Source organism: Heterodontus francisci, chromosome 19, assembly GCF_036365525.1.
Source record: "Heterodontus francisci isolate sHetFra1 chromosome 19, sHetFra1.hap1, whole genome shotgun sequence".
NCBI lineage: Eukaryota > Metazoa > Chordata > Chondrichthyes > Heterodontiformes > Heterodontidae > Heterodontus > Heterodontus francisci.
Window position 1 is genome coordinate 31959945 of NC_090389.1, and position 26759 is coordinate 31986703.

Consider the following 26759-nt stretch of genomic DNA (forward strand, 5'->3'; position numbering starts at 1 on the left):
GAGGCAGGTTACTAGTGATAGTTGAGCCTAGGTGGGTGAACTCTTGAACCACTTCCAGAGCGTGGTCGCCGCTATTGATGGATGGAGCATTTCTGATGTCCTGTCCCATGATCATTTTCTTGAGGCTGATGGTTGGGCCAAATTCGTTGCAGACAGCCGCAGTCCTGTAGATGAGTCTCTGCAGACACTCTTCCGTGTGGGTTGTTAATGCAGCATCGTCAGCAAGAGGAGTTCCCTGATTAGGACTTTCCGTACTTTGGTCTTCGCTCTAAGACGGGCAAGGTTGAACAACCTGCCATCTGATCTTGTGTGGAGGAGAATTCCTTCTGAACACTTGCATGCATGTGAGAGCAGCAGTGAGAAGATCCCAAACAGTGTAGGTGTGAGAGCACAGCCCTGTTTCACGCCACTCAGGACAGGAAAGGGGTCTGATGAGGCACTGCTATGCTGAATTGTTGTCATAGAATGAGGTGATGATACTTAGTAGCTTTGGACATCGGATCTTTGCTAGTAGTTTGAAGAGACCATGTCTGCTGTCGAGGTCAAAGGCTTTGGTGAGCTCTATGAAATCAACGTAGAGGGGCATCTGTTGTTCGCGGCATTTTTCCCGTAGCTGGCGAAGGGAGAACAGCATGCCAATGATGGATCTTTCTACTCGAAAGCTGCACTATGCCTCGGGGAGACACGCTCAGCCAGCTTCTGGAGTCTGTTCAAAAGAACTCGAGCGAAGACTTTCCCCACTATGCTGAGCAGGGAGATTCCACGGTCGTTGTTGCAGTCTCCGTGGTCACCCTTGTTCTTATAGAGGGTGATGGTATTGGCATCGCGCATGTCCTAGACATGAACAAACTAGAGATGCCCCCCAAATGCCATTAATAAATGTTTAAAAAAGCATAGCCAGGATTTTACAGTAAAAATAACAGTGAGGCTAACAGCGCTCATCGTTAAAAATGTAAACTGGACAGCAACCTCTGGAGATCACTCATCCGGATTTAAAAATGGAAATTAGAAAGTTGCTGTCTGAGTTCCCCTGCTGCTCCTGAAGCTGTGCTATACTGGTATCTCACGGAGACTTGGCATTCAAATACATGGATTGACCAGTGTGAAGTTGCAGAACTTGGATAATAGATGCCACCTAATCACACCAGAAAAGGGTAGGGCTTATTCATTCCAACATATAAATGTTTAACTTGTGACCAGTCTTTCTTACTGTCAAATACCCTTTTTGTCACTGAAAATTAACTTTTGCAACTGTGGAATCTCATTCCTTCAGATTTTAATTATTGTTAGAGATTTTAAAAAGTTGACATATACAGTAAATAGCAGAACCCTTAGGAGTACTAACAGGCAGAGAGATCTGGGCGTACAGGTCCACAGGTCACAAAGTGGCAACGCAGGTGGATAAGGTAGTCAAGAAGGCATACGGCATGCTTGCCTTCATCAGTCGGGGCATAGAGTATAAAAATAGGCAAGTCATGCTGCAGCTGTGCAGAACTTCAGTTAGGCCACACTTAGAATATTGCGTGCAATTCTAATCACAACACTACCAGAAGGACGTGGAGGCTTTGGAGAGGGTACAGAAGAGGTTTACCAGGATTTTGCCTGGTCTGGAGGGCATTAGCTATGAGGAGAGGTTGGATAAACTCAGATTGTTTTCACTGGAACGACGGAGGTGGAGGGGTGACATGATAGAGGTTTACAAAGTTATAAGCGGCATGGACAGAGTGGATAGTCAGAAGCTTTTTCCCAGGGTGGAAGAGTCAGTTACTAGGGGACATAGGTTTAAGGTGAGAGGGGCAAAGTTTAGAGGGGATGTACGAGGCAAGTTCTTTACACAGGGTGGTGAGTGCCTGGAACTTGTTGCCGGGGGAGGTGGTGGAAGCAGGTACCATAGAGATGTTTAAGAGGCATCTTGACAAATACATCAATAGGATGGGAATAGAGGGATACGGACCCCGGAAGTGCAGAAGGTTTTAGTTTAGGCAGGCATCAAGATCGGCACAGGCTTGGAGGGCCGAATGGCCTGTTCCTGTGCTGTACTGTTCTTTGTTACTAACATTTTCTTTGTTTCTTATCTCTATCTCAACCTTTCCCTTTTATTTCATTTTCTGTATGTGATTTGGCATGGAATTCTGACACTTCCTGGTTCAGACTCTACATGCATCATTAGAATTCATCAGTCTGATTTAAGAGATACATGGTTTCTCGCCCTGTTTACATAGCTCACAGATTCCCTGTCAAGGTGCTGTGCCAAAAAGGCACTGCAAATTCCATTGCAAAACCCCACAAAGTCTGTGGGCAAGTGTAATGAATGCCATTCATTTACTGCTGACAGCAAAATCCAGACCCATGTGTGGAAACTCTGGTTTACCATGAACACAGTGCTGACTAGTACTGTATAATAAACTGACCAGAATACCCCAGATTGGCTCAGCTGTTTATTCATATAGCTAAGATAATGAAGATATGGATTTTTTTCCTCCTTTTTAAGCAGATTGCCTGACTCAAATGCTCATTATATCTGCTTGCACTGCCACCAGAACTTTGATTCTGTTCCTGACATCTCTGGTAGAACCATTTCTGTACGACTTGCAGTTAGTTTTAAAGTTACTTATTGTTTTTGATTTCTGTATGATAGAAAGTGATGTGGAGGAAAATGTCAATTTGACAAGTGAAATCACCATAATACACTTCAATTTTAAAGTTAACTGTTGTACAGTATTGTGAAGCTATTTCTTTCTATTATTAGATGATGAAGATGAGTTTGCTGAGATGGAGGTGGAAGACCATGACAGTGAAGAATGTGAAAAACCCAACACCATCAATTTTGATCCTAGTCTACCAACAGCACACTCTGTATGTACAAAAATGCAGAATGTTAGAACTATGGATAGTGATAGGATTTGTTTCTAAAAGAAACTAGCGACAGAACAAATAAACTTCTCCTTTCAAGCATACGACCTACTTTGAAATCTTTTTTGGACGGGGAGCAGAGTAGCCTGAAAAATCAGTTTAGTCATTAGTCATTGCAACTCCATGCAATTTCCTTGTATGACTGAGTAAAATAGGTGAGCAAAGAACATGCAATTATATAATGCCTTAACACATACTCAGCACGACCCCAACTGCTGTGAATACGTTGTTATAATAAAAGCAAAATACTGTAGATGCTGGAAATCTAAAATAGAAACAAAGTGCTGGAAATGCTCAGCAGGTCAGGCAGCATCTGTGGAGAGAGAAGCAGAGTTAATGTTTCAGATCTGTGACCTTTCATTAGAACTGGCAAAGGTTAGAAAAGAATTAAGTTTTAAGCAAGTGACGGGGTGGGGGTGGTTTGGTGGGAAAGAGAACAAAAGGGAAGTTGGGTGATGGGGCAGAGGGCAGGAGCGATTAAGTAACAAAGATGTCATGGGACAAAGGCAAAAGTGTTGATGCTAAAGGTGAAAGACAAATCATTAGTCTAGAGACAGTGTTAATTGCAGAGTAATGAGCAGCTCTATCCAGAAGCACATGGAAAAACAGGCATATGGTTAAACAATAAAATAAAATGATAAAAGAAAAATATAAAAAAGCCAGTCATACTCTGAAGTTGTTGAACTCCATATTGAGTCCACAAGACTGTAGAATTGAAAGATGAGGTGCTGCTCCTCAAGCTTGCGTTGATGTTCACTGGAACACTGCAGCAGGCCAAGGACAGAAATGTGGGCATGAGAGCAGGGGAATGTGTTGAAATCACGGAACCAGAAGCTCAGGGTCATGCTTTCGGATTGAGCGGAGGTGTTCCACAAAGCGGTCACCCGACCTAGGTTTGGTCTCCCCAGTGTAGAGGCAACCGCATTGTGAGCAGTGAATACACTATGTAAATTGAAGGAAGTAAATCACTGCTTCACCTGGAAGAAGTGTTTGGGGCGTTGGATGGTGAGGAGAAAGGAGCTAAAAGGGATGGTATTACACCTCCTGCGATTGCATGGGAAGTTGCCTGGGAAGGAGACGAGGTGTCGGGGGTGATGGCGGAGTGGACCAGGATGTCATGGAGGGAACGATCCCTTTGGAATGCTGACAGGAGGAGAAGGGAAGATGTGTTTGGGGGTGGCATCACTCTGGAGGTGGTGGAAATGGCGGAGGATGATCCTTTGGATGTGGAGGCTGATGGGGCGGAAAGTGAGGACAAGGGGAACCCTGTCGCGGTTCTGGGAGGGATGGGAAGGGGTGAGGGCAGAAGTGCGGGAAATGGGTCAGACACGGTTGAGGGCCCTGTCAACCACAGTGGGAGGGAGAGAGACTCTTCTTGCAGAAAAAGAAAGACATCAGAGGTGCTGTTGTGGAAGGTTGCATCATCAAAATAGATGGGTCGGAGGTGGAGAAACTGGGAGAATGGAATGGAGTCTAGGTTTTACTGGCTTCATGACCTGAGGTGTTTGCCATAATTCACAATTAGGCAGTGACCTAATTATGGACTGTCAGTTTTCAAATGATTTTCTTTGTGGTGTAATTTCAGTTGAAATACAGTTTTTATTTCCACTTTTGCTCCGCATGGTTTGCTGTAAATCAGATCTTAAAATGTAGGAAGCGAACTGCATTGCGCATGAGAAGACGTTGAAAGCATATTAACAATCATTTGGAAATATTAACTTTTAATTGCCCAATGTTCCGACAATTATCATAGAATAATGCAGCATAGAAGGTGGCCATTTAGTCCATCGTAGCAATACCAGCTCTTTGTAAGAGCTGTCCAATTAGTCCCACTTCCCCGCTGTCTTCCCATAGCCCTGCAAAGTTTTCCCTTGAAATATTTATCCAATTCCCTTTGATAGTTATTGAATCTGTTTCTACCACCTTTTCAGGCATTGCAGTGTAGGTCATCATAACTCGCTGCAGAATTTGTTTTCTCCTGTCGCCTTTTGTCACCAGTTCTTTTGCCAATTACCTTATATCTGTGTCCTATGGTTACCCAAGGGCTGCCTGATTGTCAAGTGTCTTATAGTAGCATTTTGTTTGACAGTAGATAAGCTGTTAGGTTAAATGTTCAAGCTCTACCATTGCTGTTGGCAAAGCAAGGTGAAATCAAAGAGCAAAGTGAGGTTATGGCTTGGTGAATGGAGAAATTTGTAGAATTTGGTAGCTTGCTTTCTGATAATGGTGATCCAGGATGCTCAAGAGCCATGACGTATTTTAATGTCCTTCTGTGAGAAATCATTCGGTAAGTAATTTCCAATACTAAAATGCATAGTTTGTGAATTCATATGGAAACCAGCCCCTTGTTTCCTAGTTCACAATGTAAAAATATTTTTAATGTGATTCAAAAAATATGGCTGATTGAAATTTCACAAGTGAAATTTTGGAATTCAGGAGAAGACATTCGGTCCATTATGCCCGCTACACAGTATTCCCTTGGTACATTTCTAATCTTGAATTTCATTTGTTTACAAAAGTTTGTCCGGCTGCTCCTTGAAACCCATTAAGATTTATTGTTTCACAACTTGTGCCAGTGATTTGTTCCACTTCTAATTTTAATAAAGGTGGTTCTGCTCTCCTGTTTTCTTTTGTCTTTACTGTGCTTAAATTCTGTATACAATAGAAAAGCTTGCTCAGATGCAATTTATCCAAACCTATCATATCGTCTTTCAGTCTCTTTCTTAAGAAAGAAAAGGCCCAGAATAGTTGATCTTTCCTCTTGTGCAGTTCCCTTAAGTCTGAGATCAACTGTCTAGCCCTTATCTGTACCACCTCCAATAACTGAATATCTTGAAATAAGGAGACCAGAACTGTTTGCAGTGGTCTCACCAGAGTCAATTACATTTTTTTAAATGGCCTGACTGGATTTATATATCATAACTCTAACTATGCATCCCAACATTCTCTTTGCAATAGAAACATTAGCCTAAGGAGTTTGTAAAGTTGTAAACGCATAGCACTTAAAATAATAGGAACCTGAAATACACAGTAAACCAAAATTGATTTCTCAGCCAGTGTGTGCAGACTGGGAGAAAACATATTGATTTGTGCTATTAAGTGAAGCATTGTAGTTTGACTCCAGTGACTCAATGGTAAAGGCACATTAGTATAGAACCGGAATAGATAGGCCCCAGATTCAATTCCAATCAATAAGGAGGGGAGGCGGTGGCATGGTGGTATTGTCACTGGACTAGTAACCCAGAGACCCAGGGTATTGCTCAGGGGACATGGTTCAAATCCCACCGCACAAGAAGGTGGAATTTGAATTCAATTAATAAATCTGGAATTAAAAAGCTAGTCTAATGATGGCCATGAAACCATTGTCCATTGTTGAACCCTTCTGGTTCACTAATGTCCTTTATGAAAGGAAATCTGCTGTCCTTACCTGGTCTGGACTACATGTGACTCCAGACCCATAGCAATGTGGCTGACTCTTTAAAATGCCCTCTGAAATGGCCTAGCAAGTCACTCAGTTGTATCTAGCCGCTACGAAGTCAATAAAAAGGAGTGAAACAGGACGGACCTAGGCACCGGAAACTACAGCGGCAAACCCAGCAAAGTCCTCCTGACTAACGTCTGGGGGCTTGTGTCAAAGTTGGGAGAGCTGTCCCACAGACTAGTCAAGCAACAGCTTGACATAGTCATACTCACAGAATCATACCTGACAGACAATATCCCAGACTCTGCAATCACCATCCCTGGGTGTGTCCTGTCCCACCGGCAGGACAGACCCAGCAGAGGTGGCGGCACAGTGTTATGCAGTAGGGAGGAAGTTGCCCTGGGAGTCCTCAACATCGACTCTCGACCCCATGAAGTCTCATGGCATCAGGTCAAACATGGACAAGGAAACCTCCTGCTGATTACCACCTACCGCCCTCCCTCAGCTGATGACTCAGTACTCCTCCATGTTGAACAGCACTTGGAGGAAGCACTGAGGGTGATGAGGGCACAGAATGTTCTCTGGGTGGAGGACTTCAATGTCCATCACCAAGAGTGACTTGGTAGCACCACTACTGACCGAGCTGGCTGAGTCCTAAAGGACATAACTGCTAGACTGGGTATGTGGCATGTGGTGAGGGAACCAACGAGGGGAAAACATACTTGACCTCGTCCTCACCAATCTGCCTGCCGCAGATGCATCTGTCCATGGCTGTATCGGTAGAAGTGACCACACACAGTCCTTGTGGAGACGAAGTCCCACCTTCACACTGAGGATACCCTGCTTTGTGTTGTGTGGCAGTACCACCATGCTAAATGGGATACATTTCGAACAGATTTGCAATGCAAAACTGGACATTCATGAGGGGCTGTGGGCCATCAGCAGCAGCAGAACTGTACTCGACCACAATCTGTAACCTCATGGCCCAACAAATTGCCCACTCTACCATTACCATCAAGCCAGGCGACCAACTCTGGTTCAATGAAGAGTGCAGGAGTGCATACCAAGAGCAGCACCAGGCATGCCTGAAAATGAGGTGTCAACCTGCTGAAGCTACAACACAGGACTATCTGTGCCAAACTCCAAGTAGCATGCAATAGACAGAGCTAAGCGATCCCATAACCCAACGGATCAGATCTAAGCTCTGCAGTCCTGCCACATCCAGCCGTGAATGGTGATGGACAATTAAACAACTAACTGGAGGAGGTGGATCCATAAATATCCCCATCCTCAATAATGGGGGAGCCCAGCACACCAGCAAAAGATAAGGCTGAAGTATTTGCAACAGTCTTCATCCAGAAATGCCGAGTTGATGATCCATCACTGCCTCCTGAAGTCCCCAGCATCACAGATGCCAGACTTCAGCCAATTCGATTCACTCCGTGTGATTTCAAGAAACGACTGAAGGCACTGGACGCTGCAAAGGCTATAGGCCCTGACAATATTCCGGCAATAGTACTGAAGACCTGTGCTCCAGAATTTGCCACGCCCCTAGCCAAGCTGTTCCAGTATAGCTACAACACTGGCATCTACCCTGCAATGTGGAAAATTGCCCAGGTGTGTCCTGTACACAAAAAGCAGGACAAGTCCAACCCGGCCAATTACTGCCCCATCAGCCTACTCTCAATTGTCAGTAAAGTGATGGAAGGTGTCATCAACAGTGCTATCAAGCGGCACTTGCTTAGCAATAACCTGTTCAGTGAACTCAGTTTGGGTTCTGTCAGGGCCACTTGGCTCCTGACCTCATTATAGCCTTGGTTCAAACATGGACAAAGGAGCTGAACTCAAGAGATGATGTGAGAGTGACTGCCCTTGACATCAAGGCAGCATTTGACCGAGTCTTTCATCAAGGAGCCCTGGAAAAACTGAGGTCAATGGGAATCAGGGGGAAATCCCTCTGCTGGTTGGAGTCATACCTAGCACAAAGGAAGGTGGTTGTTGGAGGTCAATCATCTCAGCTCCAGGACATTGCTGCAGGAGTTCCTCAGGGTAGTGTCCTAGGCCCAACCATCTACAGCTGCTTCATCAATGACCTTCCTTCAATCATAAGGTCAGAAGTGGGGATGTTTGCTGATGATTGCACAATGTTCAGTACCATTCGTGACACCTCAGATACTGACGCAGTCCGTGTAGAAATGCAGCAAGACTTGGACAATATCCAGGCTTGGGCTGATAAGTGGCAAGTAACGTTCGCACCATACAAGTGCCAGGCAATGACCATCTCCAACAAGAGCAAATCTAACCATCTCCCCTTGATGTTCAATGGCATTACCATTGCTGAATCCCCTACTATCAACATCCTAGGGGCTACCATTGACCAGAAACTGAACTGGAGTAGCCATATAAATACCGTGGCTACAAGAGCAGGTCAGAGGCTAGGAATCCTGCGGTGCGTAACTCACCTCCTGACTTCCCAAAGCCTATCCACCATCTACAGGCACAAGTCTGGAGTGTGATGGAATACTCTCCACTTGCCTGGATGGGTGCAGCTCCAACAACACAAGAAGCTCGACACCATCCGGGACAAAGCAGCCCGCTTGATTGGCACCCCATCTACAAACATTCACTCCCTCCACCACCAACGCACAGTGGCAGCAGTGTGTACCATCTACAAGATGAACTGCAGCAACGCGCCAAGGCTCCTTAGCACCTTCCAAACCCGCGACCTCTACCAACTAGAAGGACAAGGGCAGCAAATGCATGGGAACACACACCATCCTGACTTGGAACTATATTGCCATTCCTTCACTGCCGCTGGGTCAAAATCATGGAACTCCCTTCCGAACAGCACTGTGGGTGTACCTACCCCACATGGACTGCAGCGGTTCCAGAAGGCAGCTCACCACCACCTTCTCAAGGGCAATTAGGGATGGGCAATTAATGCTGGCCTGGCCAGCGACACCCACATCCCATGAATGAATAAAAAAATATGTAATTTATGGTCCCAGCTCAGGTTGTGATGGGGAAACCATGAACTAGACAGGAGAATGGTGAACAAGGCTTCTTGCCTTTTGACCAACCTTAAAAAGTTTTATGTATATGAAAAAATATTATGTGGATTTTGTCCAAGCATTGCCAGGAAATACAACAAACAAAAAATGATATTTTTATCTGCAAGCAGCAAAGAAATATAAATTTCTACATGCATAAATGTTTGTCAACATGCGTGAATAGATATATACGTCTTTACTGTTAAATTTTGTGATGAGTGCGTTGAATAAAATCCTATTTCAGAATGTAAATTTACATTTAATGTATAATCAACTTTTTTGTTCCTTAGTACTTGGGGACCGAAATGGAGGAGTTTCACGGCCGGACCTTGCATGATGAAGATAGTTGTCCAACCTTCCCAGTTCTCCCTCATATAGCAGTTATTCTTATTCCTGGGCAGACCTTACCACTGCAGCTCTTTCGTCCTCAGGAAGTATCGATGATGCGAAATCTGATTCAAAAAGACAGAACGTTTGGTGTCCTTGCCTACAGGTTAATTTCTTCCACATTCAGTAAGCTTTAATAACTGATCACTTCTTAATTGTTCAAAGGGGCTCCACAAAAGGCCTATGAAATGAGCAGTGGAAAACCAAGTACACTGACACCTAAAAACCTTTCACAAAATTATTACTGAAAATGCAGGCTATATAGTTCTTCAAAAACATTGAAAATATTTATATTGCTGATCAAATTATTTTAATTATTGTGCTTAATATTTTCCAGCTAAACCACTATATTTGCACTATAAATCTACTTTTGAAGTGTATTTTCAGGGCAGTCCCTTCCCACAGGATTATTTTCTTTCCATATTCAGTTAGCTCTAATAGCTAGATTTACGTTTCTATAAGATCTGAAGGAAGAAATGTATAAAACTAACAGATGTCATTTAAGAAAATGAAAGTATGAATGACACTTTAGGCATTATGTAAATGCAAGTTTTTATCAGTCAAATGTTCCAAATTGCCTTATGTAGAACTAATTACTTTGAAATGCAATGACTATTATGTAGGCAAACACAACAAGATGAACAACCAAATGAGCCATGAGGTTTTTTGTAGACATGGATTGAAAGAGGAGCATTGGCCAGAATACTGGGAGAATCCTTTCTCTTTAAATGGTGCCATGGGATTTTGTAATCACAAGAACAGGCAGCTAGATCTTCAGTTTACTGTCACATCTGAAGAGTAGCAGCAAACCCCTTCTGTACTGCTTTGGAGTCTCAGCCTAATTAATGCGCCCAAATACTCGCATAAGACTTGGACTTGGCACATTTTGCACTAACCAGGCCAAGCTGACACATGCAAAACCAATTGCCCTGATAACAGGGATAGCACATTATAGGGATGGCCACTAGTTTTCTGTTACAGAAAAACAAACAAAATTGTGGAATGTGATCCTAACAGAGGTAAAAGTTCCAGAATCCCATGTAATTGGAACAGAATTTGACTTCTTTGTTCCCCATAAACCAGTGCACTCCTTTACTTTTCCAAGTGATAGACTGGCAGTTGTGAAACCAAGAGCACTAAACACTACAAGTTTTGTATCAGGCCAAGTTTTTTAGCCACAAAATTGTGCAGTATAAGTGTGGAATTAACATATTGCTCATATCCTGCTGTGTTCTGTAAACTAATGTGCTTTATTTACATGAATGTATTCTGCCTAAAAATTTGCATGTCCAGCATGAAAGTTGCCTCCATCTTAATGTATCCATGGAGCTCTCTGTTATATGAAACTTTCACCAGCATAACCATTTTTCGTTTATACACCTGTTACTTTTGTGCCATACTGGTAGCATTGGGAGTGATTTGTTAAGGTTAGTGAATGGATATTGTAAGCAAATGTGACACGCATTTTAACTGCCAAAAATGGGTGAGTTGGAGTTGGTTTTGAAGTTAAAATTGAAGAAGTCTCAAACCCGTCACCAGCCTGCCCACTTCCAAGCTTCATGGAGTCAGGACAAGAGGTGGGGAGCCAACCTGTACCCAGGAGGTGGATTGGCAAATTAAAAATTTTAGTAAGAGCGTAAGAAATAGGAGCAGGCGTAGACCAGACAGCCCATCTAATCTGCTTTACCATTCAGTTTGATCAAGGCTAATCTTGGGCTTCAACTCCACATTCCCACCTGCTCCCCATATCCCTTGATTCCCTGAGAAACCGAAAATCTGTCTATCCCAGCCTTAAATATATTCAGTGATGGAGGATCCACTGCCCTTTGAGCTAGAGAGTTCCAAAGATTCACAACACTGTGTGAAGAAGTTTCTCCTCATCTCGGTGCTAAATGATCGTTCCCCTTATCCTGAGACTGTGCCCCCGTGTTTTAGATTCCCCAGGCAGCGGAAACAACCTCTGTGTCTACCCTGTCAAGCCCCTTCAGAATCTCATAAGTTTCAATGAGGTCACCTCATTCTTCTAAACTCCAGAGAATATAGGCCCAGTTTTACTCAGTCTCTCATCACAAGACAACCCTCCCATCCCATGGGCCAATCTAGTGAACCTCCGCTGTACTGTCTCCAATGCAAGTCTATCCTTCCTTAAACGTGGAGACGAAAACTGCGCACAGTATTCCAGATGTGGTCCTAAATGAAACTTACTAAGTCTGTCCAAATCCCCTTGAAGCTGCTATCTTGCAAAATTCTATAGATTCTGGTATAGTTCCTGCAGATTGGAAAGTAGCAAATGTCACCCCACTATTTAAGAAGGGAGGAGAGAGAAAACAGGGAACTATAGACCTGTCAGCCTTACATCAGTAGTAGGGAAAATGCTAGAATCTGTTCTAAAGGATGTGATAAATGGACACTTGGATGATAATCTGATTGGGCATGGTCAACATGGATTTATGAATGGGAAATCATGTTTGACAAAGCTGTTGGAGTTTTTTGAGGATGTTACGAACAGAATTGATAAAGGTGGACATAGTATACTTGGATCTTCAGAAGGCTTTTGATCAAGTCCCCCACAGGAGGTTGGTTAGCAAAATTAAAGCACATGGGATAGGAGGTAATATACTTGTATGGATTAAGGATTAGTTAACAGGCTGAAAACAGAGTAAGAATGAACGGGTCATTCTCGCGTTGACAAGCTGTGACTAGTGGGGTACTGCAAGGATCAGTACTTGGACCCCAGTTATTCACAATATACATCAATGATTTGGATGTGGGGGCTGAATGTAATATTTCCAAACTCATGGATGACGCAGAACTAGGTGGGACTGTGTGTTGTGAGGAAGGTGCAAAGCGGCTTCAAGGGGATTTGGACCGACTTGGTGAGTGGGCAAGAGTATGGCAGATGGAATATAATGTGGAAAAATGTGAGGTTATCCACTTTGGTAGGAGGAACAGATGAGCAGAGTATTTCTTAAATGGTAGATTAAAAAGTGCAGATGTACAAAGGGATCTGGGTGTCCTTGTCAATGTCACTGAAAGCTAGCATGCAGGTGCAGCAAGCAATTAGGAAGGCGAATGGTATGTTGGCCTTTATCGCAAGAGGATTTGAGTACAGGAGTCGTGACGTCTTGCTTCAATTGTATAGAACCTTGGTTAGACCACACCTGGAGTACTGTGTGCAGTTTTGGTCCCATTACCTTAGGAAGGACATTATTGCCATAGAGAGAGTGTAATGAAGGAACACCAAACTTGTTCCTGGGATGCGGGACTGTCCTATGAAGAGAGATTGGGGGAAACTGGGCCTATATTCTCTCGAGTTTTGAAGAATGAAAGGTGATCTTGTTGAAACCTACAAAATACTTAAAGCAATAGACCGGGTAGATGCAGGTAAGATGTTTCCTCTGGTTGGGAAGTCTAGAACCAGGGGATACAATTTCAAAAGGAGGAAGCCACTTGGGACTGAGATGAGGAGGAATTTCTTTACTCAGAGGGTTGTGAATCTTTGGAATTCTCTACCCCAGAGGGCTGTAAAAACTCAGTCTTTGAGTATGTTTAAAGCAGAGATTGACAGACTTCTAAATACCAAAGATAAAGGGATATGGGGATAGTGTGGGGAAAAAGGCATTGAAGTGGATGATCAGCCATGATCATATTGAATGGTGAAGCAGGCTCGATGAGCTGAATGGCCTATTCCTGTTGCTATGTTCCCATATCCAGGCCAAAGTTCTTTATCTACTGAGATATTCAGGGACATACTTCAGCAATTGATCCATTAGTTTCCTTTTATTAATTTATTTTCCAGTCAACTAGATTAAAGGAGGGGAATTGAGCCTTTCCATTTCAGGCACCCAGTGTTGGCTCATTTCACTTAAGATCCAGAGGAGATGTGCATTCCATCAGTTTGGGCAACCTTGCAACCCAGAGGTGAAACACCACAGTGATAGCAATTTCTGCTGCATTCAGTGAAAAGTTACATGGCAGATGCTCTGTTGAACTGCATTCTGTTGTCTTAATGTTCACTTTTTCTTTTTTAGTGATCCTTCTGACAGAGCTCCAGAGTTTGGAACAACAGCAGAGATTTATGAATATAGGGAGGAGCAAGAATATGGTATTGAAACTGTAAAAGTGAAAGCTGTTGGGCGTCAGAGATTTAAAGTTCTTGAAACAAGAACTCAAACCGATGGGTAAGATGGTAACTTTCAGGCTGTTTAGCCACTCCTTTGATCTTTGTCTCCAATGTGATGTTTGTTCAAAAATGATAAAATTAGTACATGAACAATACTTCCCTGCTAAAACAAGCATGGATATTGTTAAATTTCCTGTTTGTTGGGTCCGTTCTAAATATTTGAAATATCCATTAATTATTGACTACCTTTCAGTGTTTAAAAAAAAAAGGATATGCCCATGCAAACCTTATCACTGCAAAGATGTACCGTGTGTATTTATGCCTAATAAAATAATAGCTTAAGAGCTTCCCTAATGACACACCTGGTTAGGAGAGCAATGTTCAGGCTTGACGTAATTATCTAAATTAGCACACGTGGAATAGAGGTAGGAGTGTAGGCATTGTTGTCAATAACCATAGGTTAAGAAATTGGAAATTCACCATGGGTCCCACTACTGAACAATACGAGCAGCCGCTGTTAGCAGTGTACGTTACTGAATCTTGGGAGAGGACAGGATTGACCTTGATTATGATGCTGTTCACAGATGATTGGCCTAAAAGCTCACAAGTGGGTTCACATGAAGATTGGCTATTTGAATGAGTTACTAGAGTGCAGCCAATGCCTGTGGAGCCATACCCCACCAATTAGTTCATCCTTTCTTGGAAGGGATGGACAATGCGGCAAGTAGAAAATTGGCAGCAAAAGGAGGAAAAGCAAAACAGTGCTTTGTGGCCCATAGTAAATATATGGTGTCTAACAATATCCTGCTCAATGTTCAGTGAAAGTTGCTTACCCTTAATGACCAGGTGAGAAAGAGGTCCCTTTCAGCCTTCACCTGGTCTTACTGTAACGGTTTAATTTTAAACACGCTTTTTAGCTCCCCCTTGGTGACTCCTTGTTCACCGCTTTCCAATTATAAGGCAATGAAACCAGCACAAATGGGTTTTCTTAGGTTTAAAGAAGGAAAGTTGAAATTTATTAAATTTGAACTTAAACTCTAATTTGGTTGACGGCTACTGATACACGACACACCCACACTAGCATTCATAATACATACATGCAAATTGAGACAGAAAAAAAATAGTGAAAAAGTTTGAGGCAATATCTGAAGAGGTTTTGGTACAGTTTTTTGAGCTCACCGTAGAGTCCTTGATTGTAGGTAGATCTTGCTTTTCGTTGGGGCCCAATTCTTAATCCTTGTTTGCTGTAGGAGACTTTTCTCCCTTGGGGTTCAGTGGATTCAGAGGCTTGTGAGAAAGAGATGGGAGCAGACAGGAGAGATCTTCAGTCCAGGAGCAAACAATCTTTCTCAGTTGAAACTGTGTGTACAATTCAGAAAAACCCAGGTTGCCAAGCAGTTTAATCATGTGACTAACTGGTCTGACCATGTCTTGGATTGTATCACCTTAGAAGTCTCTGGAATGCTCCTGTTACACACAATACCTGGTAATCAAGGTCCATTGTGGGTTGAACATGTCAGGGCATGGTCCTTTGTCCTTCCAAGCACTGTTAATATGCAAATGTCTTTTCCAGCTGCGGCTGATCTGTTTAACAAGTCCTTTCTTCACTCCAGTAACAGTTTAAAATCAATGTTCATGACAAAATTAATGTGCCTCATTCTTGGCAGGTGGGGGCCTAGCATGACACTTCTTTGTTAGGCTTTTGCTTGCAGACAGGCAGATCCTTTCTCCCATCTATGGAAAATAGAGAGCAGAAGTTATCCTAATGTGAAGTATAACCAACAGGAAGAAAGAAGTATTACTCTTTATTTTGATTTTATTCTCCTTGAGTTAAGTTTCTCCCTTTTCCAAATCTTAGCAGGTTTATGGTTAATAAGCAACAACTTGCATTTATATAGCACCTTTAACATAGTAAAATAACCCAAGGTGCTTCACAGCCATCATCAAACAAAATTTAACACTGAGTGATATCATGAGATTAAAGCTTGTTCAAAGAGCTCAGAAGCCAGATTTGAATGCTTGTAGAGTTGTACTTGGAGGGTTGTGGAGCTGAAGAAGATTACAAAATAGGGAGAGACAAGGCCATGGAGGGATTTTAAATCAAGGATGAGAATTTTAAAATCAAGACGTTGCTTAATTAGTAGCCAGTGCAGGTCAATGAGCACGGGGGTGATGGGTGAGCAGGATTTGGTACAAGTTAGGATATGGGCAGCAGAGTTTAGGATGAGCTTCAGTTTATGGAGGGTGGAAGATGGGAGGCCAGCCAGGAGTGTGTTGGAATAGTCAAGTCTAGAGGTAAAGTCTAGAAGCGTAGATGAGAGTTTCAGCAGCAATGAGCTGAGGCAGAAGTGGAGTCAGAATTTGTTCGTGGTGGAATTAGGCGATCTTAAGTGATGCCGCAGATATGTGATCAGAAGTTCATCATGGGGGCAAATATGACACCAAAATTGCGGGCAGTCTGCTTTAGCCTCAGACAATGGCCAGGGTGAGAAATGGATTTGGTGACAATGGAATGGAGTTTGTGAGGGGGACTGAAGACAATGGTTTTGATCTTCCCAATATTTAGTTGGAGAAATATCTGTTCTTCCAGTACTGGATGTCAGCCAAGCAGTGTACCAATTTAGAGCCAGTGGACGGGTCGAGATAAGTGATCGTGGGGTTGAGCTGGATAGCGTCACTGTACATGTTGAACTTGATGAGTTTTCTGAAGATGTCATCAAAGGGAAGCATGCAGAAGAGAATTAGGAGGGGATCAAGGTTATGTCCTTGGGGGACACCAGGGATAACTATGGGAGCAGGAAGAGAAGCCATTGCAGGTAATTTCCTTCACTGAATAAATAAAAATGGAATATGGTGAGTGCAGTCCCACCGAACTAGATAATGGAGGGGAGACATTGGAAGAGGTTGATGTGGATAACCATGCCAGAGAGTGCAGATCGGTCGAGAAGGACCTATGCAAAATATGTAGCAGGTCCTTAAGCTGTTTTTCAAAAGGAAGCAGTAGGAGTTGCTCTCGAGACCTCTGCTACACAGTGCAAATTCTCTAAAGCTGGCAGTGTCACTACTTCACCTCTTCCAGGTGTATAAGATGCTATTGAGGCAGTTTCAATTTAATTTCCTGCAGATTTATATTTTGTTGAGATTAAAATTTTGCTGCCAGATTCTGAAATCATCCCCTTCCCTTTATGCATACAACTTTTATTCCTCTTGCTTTTTTAAAATCCTCTGAGTGGTACCACATGTATAAAATGACAGAACTCTTCCTCTTTCATTTCCCTCCCTCATCCATTCTGCAGTATATGGAATATCATCACAACAGAGGCAATTTATTGTATGGTTAACAAGTGCTACTTTATTTTGTTCCTAGAATTCGGGTGGCAAAAGTTCAGATCCTGCCAGAATGGGTCCTTCCTTCAAGTATATCAGGAGCGCAGCTTAATTCACTTCACAAACTTCAGATGTTTGTCTCAAATAAGCCCCCTGCATGCCGGTTAAAACAGGCTCAGAGGTGGTGGCAGAAATATCAGAAGGTTTGTTTTATATTCTGGCTAAAGATAGCACTGTAACAAGTAATCATCTTCACTAGCAAATAAGCAGCAGATCTTGAGCTGTTCTCAGAAGATTTAGTTTCTATTGATGACTGACTTCGTACAGATGTTGACCCAGTATTTGAATTGAAAAATTGCTGTTTCTGGACTGTGTAAGTCTGCAGAAAATGCAACTTGTGATACTGTTTGTATTACATAGTATTTACAGCAAAGTAATAGGCCCTTTGGCCCAACAGGTTCATGGTGGTAATAAAAACAGAAAAATAGAAAATACCGGAAATACTCAGCAGGTCTGGCAGTATCTGTGGAGAGAGAGAGAAAGAGTTAACGTTTCAGGTCGATGACCTATCATTGGTGTTTGTGCCCCACAGTAACTTCCCACTCTTCTAACTCCATTAGCATATCATTCTACTCCTTTCTAACTTGTGTTTATCTAGATTCCCCTTAAATGCATTTATGCTAGTCAGCTCAACTGCTCCTTTTAGTGAGTTCCACATTTTCACCACTTTCTAGGTAAAGAAATGTCTCCTGAATTCCTCAATGAATTTATTATTGAATATCTTATTATGTCCCTTAGCTCTGGTCTCTCCCAGAAGTGGAAACAGTTTTCTACCTTGTCAAACCATTTTATAATCTCGCCGATCTCTCACCAGGTCACCCCTTAGTCTTTTCTACCGAAAAAGGTCCTTGCCTGTTCAGCCTTTCTTGATGGGTGTACCTCAGTTCTGGGATCATTCTAGTAAATCTTTTGCACCTTTCCAGTGCCTCTATCTTTTTATATAATATGGAAAGCGGAACTGTTCACAGTACCCACAAATGTCCAAAATGCTACATAAGTTTAACATAACCTCTGCTTTTAACTTTTATCCCACTAGTATTGTATTCCAGTGCTTATTTTTTTTATTAACCCAAATCACACTTTTAGTAATTTATGTATCTGTACCCCCAATCCCTCTGCTCCTATATCCCATTTAGACAGTTATTTTCCAAGGTGTATGTGGCTGCCTTGTTCTTCCTACCAAATTGTACCACCTCATACTTGTCCATATTGAATTTCATTTGCCATTCATTACATGCCTATTCTATAATTTTATTAATGTTACAATTCCATTAGGGACTTAACTTTAAACAAAAAGTGGAATTTCCAGCTATTAAGGAAAGAATTGCACCACAAAGTTTCACATTTTAAACAAAACTTTATTGTACAAGACTTAAACAAAAGACTACTACTAACTTAACCATACAATTTAGAAACACTTATGTTTTAAGATTTTAAGTTTAAAATCTAAAGATGTATGCTTTAAACTTTAGATCTCTTCTATTTGACTGTTACTTCCACCCCAAGAATTTCCCTATACGTTATAGGATCTTGGCAATTTGGCTCTTAGGAATTCACTTCGATTTCCTTAATTCCTTAGCTATCTTGGGTATCAGATCTCCTGGATCTGGATTTCCCAGCTTGAGCACAGGCCTTACTCAAAACAGAAACACACCTAGTTCCTGATGGCCTCCTTGTTGCTGAGTCCAGCTACTCCAAAAGACAAAAGCTTGTCTGAAGACAACAGCTTTCCAAAAGCCAACTGCCTGTCTCAGCAAGCACCCCAGAAAAACACTTGACCCAAAAGGAATCTCCCTAGCAACGTCTGTCTCCATAGCAACCCGTAAGATGTCCCAGATAACAATTTAAACTAATTATTTCCAACTCCAAATCTTCTCTCTCTTCTGGGAAATCATATGAATAATTTAAACCTCTAACTGAGGCAGCTGCAAACACACCATCTCTATCAAGAAGTTCAGAGAGGTTCTCATTGTGTCTTCACACTTCCCATTATAACCTTACTAAATAAACATGGGTCACCCTTTGATTTAACCAGCCTAGGTTTGTTTGCCAGTTTCTCAAACCAGGTGTTTTCATTTGTCTTGCATTTAAAAAAAAAATCCCAAATTAAAAGTTACCTCTAGAAAATTAATGCAAACCATGAACCAGGTGATCGTAACAATGTCTTACTGAAATAACACTATTAACCCCACAATTTGGCGTGATCCAGAAATTTTACTTCCAGTCCCCGAGTCCAAAACGTTCATGTAAATGGTGAACAAGTGTGGTCCCAGCACTGGTCCTTTTTGAACTCCAATTCCCACCATTTGGCCTTTAACTGCTACTCTCTGTTTCCGGTTTTGTCGGCAGCTTGCTAGCCATTCTGCTGCTTGTCCCCAAATTCCACATGTTCTTGATTTTAAAAATATCTAGATTTAATAGTAACATGGTCAGTTGAGGTTCCATTTTAAATTAGCAAGCTGCTTTTCCATAACAACTGCTTTACAATAAAAACAGGAAGTGCTGTTTTTATTTCAGATTTCCAGCATCTGCAGTATTTTGATTTTATAACTGCTTTACAATGTTCTTTCAGTTAGATTAAATACAATGTGTACAAACAAATGTTCTGTTCTCACTTCTTGTCTGTGGAATATACAGTTCAGTAACTTGCATTTAATGAGATTTATCCTAGCATAACAAACTAAGCTAAGATTTCTAAGGAAAATATATTTAAATAGGAATGGAATTTTATAAAATATACAGTTGTACAAGCATAGCTTTATCTCTGAGTTTGAGTGAATAATGTGGTATATTTACCATCATCTGTTGGAGTCAAAGTGATGAGAGAATGTTGGTTTGCATCTGCAGTGTTCTGCTGAATTTCTGATCTGAACTGTTTAATGGAGTTGCCAAGCAAAGACTTGGTGCTTTGATGGTGGGACAGTCTTCCTGGACTCCCCTTGCACACTCCTGTCGACCTTTAAAAAGGGCTTGCCCATCTTGCTAAACTGGAAGTTTTCAAGGACAATAATGTACATTACTTAAACTTCTTGGCCTTTTAAGATTATCGCAATGTTAAGGAATCAAATTGTACCTTTCAAAAACTAATAGTCGGTGTGCAATTTTACCCTATTAAGTACTTACTGTAGTTTGGCTCAAAAACTCATCTGTGAAGTGAGTTTTCTTTTCAAATTAGATGAAAGTTTCTGGAGGCCTAAGGTAATAAAGTTGATCCCTATTAAGTTGATCTAATGATGAACATCAAAACCATAGTTCATGTCTTTTCATGCTCAGCTCTTCCACTTGTCAAAAACTGGCGCAACATGAAATTGAAGCATTTTTAAACATTGCTGATTGTTGGATTACGTGATTGATTTTCAAGCTGCTCCAACAAATTAGTGATTGTGATGTATTGACTTGTTCTCATGATTGCCTTTAAACTAGCCAGAGTGGGCGAGTAACTGGTCTTCAGATATTGCCTTCCCTCGAGCACCCTTCAAATGTGAGGCCTGCCTTTAGCATAAAAATCCACATAGCAGTGTGGCTGAGGTTAGCAACTCTGCAACATGTCCCCAAGAGTAGAGCTCCAAAGTTGTATGTTGCCTTAGTAGTCTTAACTATAAAAAGTGTTTTGTACGCTCATTTTACATAAGCTTTCGCAAGTTTTAATTTCCGTTATTTGCTCTGTTTAGAGAAAGTTCCACTGTGCGAATCTGACTTGGTGGCCTCCATGGGTATATTCTTTGTACGATGCAGTGAGTATAAATCTAAATTCCTTTAGTGGACGTTTGTAGTAATCAAAATGATGGATGTCAATACTGCAAAGCAGAATGCTGTTTTATTTTAGTTACCGATTTATTGGTGTAAGAATCCCTAGATCAGATATATACAGTGTAAAGTTCCTCTACTCTGTACCACCAAGGCTTCGTTCTGTGCTTTAAGTCTTTGAGTCTGTAAGTTCCAGTGTAGCTTAACGCCCTCTGGCAGCTTTGTGTTTCCACTCGCACGCTAGCTGTCTGTTGTGAGGTTGTCCCCAAGTTGAGATGTTCTAAATTTATTTCACATATTACACCTAACAAATTTGAGGAGACTTTTACTATTCTGGGCAGGGCTCAGGTACGTCCTGGAGTTGAATGTGTCTAAGGCAGTGACGTCCAGTCTGTTGTCTGCTAGCCAAAAGTGGCCTGCAACCTGATCTTATCCAGCTTGTGGAGCTTCAGCTTTTGATGTTTCTCACAAGTAGAAATTGCTGATGGGTATGTGGATTTTCTTTAAATCTCGGGCAGTGCTGCCAGATTTCATAGCCAGAGTGCATTGGCTTGACCGGCAGCTCCTGGCAGTTCATCTGTAATGAGGACCTATAGAGTACTGGATTCTTGAGGCACATCTAATGAACCCACCAAATCAGTTATTTCCACAGTGGGTTTCTCCAGAGGTGAGCATTTGGGGGTTTCTGATGCTTAATTGCAACATGACTGAGTCAGGCTAGATGGGCAAAATGATCTTTTTCCTGTCCTTCATTTTTATATTGAAGCCTGAGAAGAGAGCTGCTGGAATGTTTAAAAGCATTTAACAGTGGCTCTGTACTGGGGTAAGAGCAGAAAAATAGCCCACCTTTGAGCACGTGATTGATCAAGACTGAGCCTGAGTTTACCAGCTCTCTGATCCCCACAGTTTACTGCTAACCCAAAAAAAAACTGTTGACTCTGTCCCCAGTATATGGTTGCATCACTAATATTCCTTCCCACCATGACTCCGACACAATGGCCATCTCTATCCTGGCTATCCACTTGAGACCGATTCTACTGCTTCTGACTGCTGCTTGAGCCTCCGTCATTCATTTGAGCCCCGTTATGTTACTTTCACTGCCTGTAGAAACAGAGAAAGAAAGAAGACTAAAAGAAGCATAAGAAAGAGTAAAAGAGGAGAAAGGTGAGAGACAGCAATGAAAGCAGAGAAGAGGTGAAAAAAAACAGATAAATGAATTTGAAGAGCGATCGATGTGAAGTTAGAGGCTGAAATGAAAGCAAAGAACAATTTGGAGTGTTTACTGTTAATTTTTGCAATATGAGCAAACCATACTAAAGTTAAAGTGCAATGCACCCTTAATCAGCTATTCACTTGCTGTATTGGAAGGATGTAGCCCATTCCTGTAAAATTTTAATCACCTTTGTGCTAAGCACAGTATCTCCATTTATCATTATTATTTGCTGTAACATTCTAGTTTATTTTATCCTGTTATATATTTTTAGGGGAATTGTATTGATCAGGATAAACTGAAATTTACACTTAGTTGCTAAACAGTTTTACGAACAGAGAGGTTTCCCATTTAAATGCGTTAAATGTGTTAACTCCCTATTTTAAAATTCTTTAAAGTGGTGTTTCAATATGATCAGAAGTGCATTTTCCTAAATCACTCTCATATCTTGGCTATTGTGGGTAAATGCTATATCGGAGTATGCTTCTTAATGATAAAACACCAGAGTTCTGACAGATGTTTGACTACAATAGCTATTATCATTGACACTCTTAATGGATTCATCTCTGATTGACCGGGAAGCAGATAGGGATTGACCTCGTGGCCTTGAGGCATAAAAACTATAAACAGATGGAAAATCACGACAGTCAGACAAGCTTTATAACACATTATGCTTTGTATACCAAATCAGGCAGTCTGGCACTTGAAAATGCTGCCAGGTTAAATTGATCAGCAATCTGGAAGCTCTGCCTGGGTACTTTGCTAACTTACCACTAATGCAGAAAATACATGGTGCTTCACAGTCTGTGCTACTCAATATTTTGATACAGAACACTAGGAGACCCTTTCAATACGAGTAGGTGCTAGCACAGTGTGTGTTTTCCATTGGACTTAACTGATGTGATGCAGGCAATGTGCATATACCTGTAAGGAAGCAGTAAATTGGGGAGAGTCAACCAATACCACAGTCAAGTTCATCCTAGTAACAGGTTAAAGAATAAGATTAAGAATAATTTGTAAAGAAAAACTATTTTACAGATTTTTTTTGTGTATACTATGCATAAGCATGGACAACTTTTTTTAATTGAAAATTACTTACTAATTACATGTTTAACAAATATCTATGCATTCAAATCAGCTTGGAGTTTGTTTACATTTCAAAGAAGTCAACATATTTAAGATTTTACACAAATTAATTTATTTCATTGAGTAGGGAGGGTGTGATCAGCCACTTGAGTTATTGGGGCTTTTTAATTTGTGAAATTAATTTAATATTCCTTAAAACATGGAGAATGCTTCAAATAGGAATAATTAATTTCACAGATTATTGCAAACAAACCATATTTCATTTATTTTCATTATATTGCATGATTTTGCCCTTCTATTCCAAATGTGAATGCCCTACCATCTTTGAAAGTTCAGTTGTGAAGAATGAAGTGGTAAATTTATCTGTTTCAAGACCAAGTATTACTTCCACAAATTAATCAGACTTTTACGAAAGCAAAATACTGCAGATGCTAGAAATCTGCAAAAAAAAAAAACAGAAAATGGTGGTAATACCAGGTCTGGCAGCATCTGTGGAGAGAAAAATAGAGTTAATGTTTCAGGTCTGTGACCTTTCATGTTGTTGCCACATTTTGCATTCAGTTGCAGGATAGAGGGAGACTTCAGCTCCCTCAGATTTCTCAGCAGGTGTAGTGAGTAACTGAGCCACAGACCAAGAAGATTCAAACTCTGCTTTCCCCAATCTGTTCAGTTGGCCTCAGCTCCTCTGAAGTGGGGAAAGAAATTGGCAAGGAATCCTGCTACTATAAGTGCATATTTGTGGATGTCTGGTTGCAATGGTTTAAGACTTGGGTATGATGCTTTGTGCTTGAATAGTCTGTCAGAATTCGCTGACTAAGCTTGTACAAGTACTGGCCATTTTAATGAGGTAGCAGAGGCATGTGTTATGACCAGGTGAGAAAGGCAGACCTCATGGTCATCTGCCTGCAGTGAAAATGCAGTCTCCTCTGGGGGAGCTGGTTGTTCATGGCCTGATCCACTAGACATTCAGGGAAACGTCTCCTGCCACGGTCCTGTCTCTCTGACCTCCTGCGATCTTTCACTACTGGGAGGGCTACCACCTTCACCCCTGCCAGATCATCACCGAGGAGCAAGTCAACCCTGTCCATAGGCAAACTAGGGACAATCCCTACGGTCACCAGTCCTAAAACTAAGTCGCACTCCAGGTGCACCCGGTGTACAATTACAAGCATACACTGCCCTCCAATACCATTCACCACCATTTTGGTGTTCACTGCACTCATGATTTAGAGATACAGCACTGAAACAGGCCCTTCAGCCCACCGAGTCTGTGCCGACCATTAACCACCCATTTATACTAATCCTACACTAATCTCATATTCCTACCACATCCTCACCTGTTCCTATATTCCCCTACCACCTACCTATACTAGGGGCAATTTATAATGGCCAATTTACCTATCAACCTGCAAGTCTTTGGCTGTGGGAGGAAACCAGAGCACCCGGAGGAAACCCATGCAGACACGGGGAGAACTTGCAAACTCCACACAGGCAGTACCCAGAATTGAACCCGGGTCACTGGAGCTGTGAGGCCGCGGTGCTAACCACTGCGCCACTGTGCCGCCCCTCTCTGGGGTGGGGGGGAAAGTCAGGCCGTTTCCCAGTAAAAGGGATCTGGTGGCCCCTGTGTCCCTGAGAATCACCATGGGCCTGCTTGCCCACCCCACTCGAGGGGTGTGGGGTTACTTTCTCTTCAGACACAAAACCCTGATAACCTTTAGGAATCCTATCAACTTTTCCTGCACTGGCCGTAGAAAGCTTCCTGGGTTGCACTCTTACTGCAGTTAAAGCCACAGCTTGTTTTGTGCTTTCCATCAGGGTCCCGTCCGCACTGAGCAGATGTGCCCTGATTAACCCTACCGTTTTCCCTTTAGTTTCCAGCGGTCAGCTTTTAAATGCCCCACCTTATTATAATGGAAGCACACAGATCTCCGGGTCTCGCTCTTGCTCACAGCACCTTCCTTTTTGGTTGGTGGAGGGCCCCCTGTGTCTCCTACTTTCCTTATTCTCCCAGGACTGCCTGGGCAGAGATCACCTTCCCATCCTTTGTCCTTTTCGGATTTGTGGGGGTGACTAGGAAATGTTTTGCCGTGGGAAGCCAACTTATAAATTAAAGCAAACTCATCGGCCAGAACGGCTGCTTGCTGGGCTCTCTGGACCCGCTGCTCCTCCACATGGGTCTTTATTGAGAGTGGGCGAGAGTGTTTAAATTCCTCTAACAGAATTACTTCTCTGAGATTATCATAGCTGAGCTGTACTTTTAAGAGCCCTCAGCCACTAGTCAAAAGCCAGCTGCTTCCTTCAAATTCCAGATAAGTTTGATTAGCTTGCTTCTTGAGGGTTCTAAACTTTTGGCAATAGTCTTCGGGTACTAATTCATATGCCCTGAGGATAGCATTTTTGGTGAGTTCATAATTTGATGAACACTCATCTGGCAACAAGGAATAAACCAAATGGGCTTTTCCAGTTAGCTTGATTTGTAGTAAAAGAGACCAGGTTTCAGCAGGCTATTTTAGCTGCCTTGTCAGTTTCTCAAAAGACACAAAAAACCATTCCACATCTTCCTCATTGAAGTCTGGAATTAATTGAGCGAGTTTTAGCAATTTTGTACCCAGCCCTGAATTCCTCTCCTCCATATTGGCCATGTTTTCACTGGGATTTCTCTGTCGCCCCCTAGTTAATTCAAGCCGCTTCAGCTCTCTCTCTTTGGATTCTTTCTGGAATATTCTTTCTCTCTCTCTGCTGCCTTTCATTTTCTCATGTTCCTCCTGGAAGTCTCTTTCTCCCTCTCCTGCCTCTCTTTTTTTTTTTCTGTCTCTCCCTTTCTCTTTCCCTGTCTTCTAATTCAAGTTTATTTTTTTCCAGTTGTATCTTTGCTAGCAGTACCCAGTCTGGGTCTCCTAACACTGCTTCTGCTTCTTCAGATTCAAGGGAAAAATGGTTGGTCACTAGCCTTAGGAGTTCAGACTTCCTAGCCTTGCCACATACAGTGATCCCACACTGCTCAGCCATTTTTCTCAACTCCATAAACAGTGCTTTTAACTTATCTCAAGTTACTTCACCCTGGCTTGGAGAGCTACTCGCTTCAGTTGCAGACATGTTAGTATTCAATCACGCACAACCACAAGAAAACCTGCATTAAACCCTTGCACTTTTTTGATTGGGAATAATTTGACTTCCCGCTTCCAATTTCTCATTTCTGTGGGTAAAATTCTGGCCGCTAGCACCCAAATTTCTGTTGCGACCAGGTGAGAAAGGTGTCTAGGGGGTCTCTTTTAGGCTTCACTTGGTCTTACTGTAACAGGATTTAATTTTAAACACTGTTTTGAGCTCCCCCTTGGTGAATCCTTGTTCACCGCATTCCAATTATAAGGCAAAGAAATGAGCACAAACAGGCTTTCTTAGGTTTAAAGAAGAAAAGTGAAATTTATTAAA

The 26759-nt window shown here is 42.0% G+C and overlaps 1 protein-coding gene across 2 annotated transcripts in view; it reads left to right on the plus strand.

Annotated features, from left to right (window-relative positions):
• The window catches only part of crbn (cereblon), a 54355-nt gene that overhangs the window by 17917 nt on the left and 9679 nt on the right, over positions 1 to 26759 (plus strand). The window contains exons 2-6 of one of the 2 annotated variants that reach the window (XM_068051488.1): positions 2750 to 2856; positions 9675 to 9877; positions 13803 to 13952; positions 17262 to 17424; positions 20953 to 21015. In XM_068051488.1, the coding sequence (XP_067907589.1) occupies positions 2750 to 2856; positions 9675 to 9877; positions 13803 to 13952; positions 17262 to 17424; positions 20953 to 21015 (686 nt within the window). The remainder of the gene's footprint in view (positions 1 to 2749; positions 2857 to 9674; positions 9878 to 13802; positions 13953 to 17261; positions 17425 to 20952; positions 21016 to 26759) is intronic. The other variant, XM_068051489.1, reaches the window with a different exon arrangement.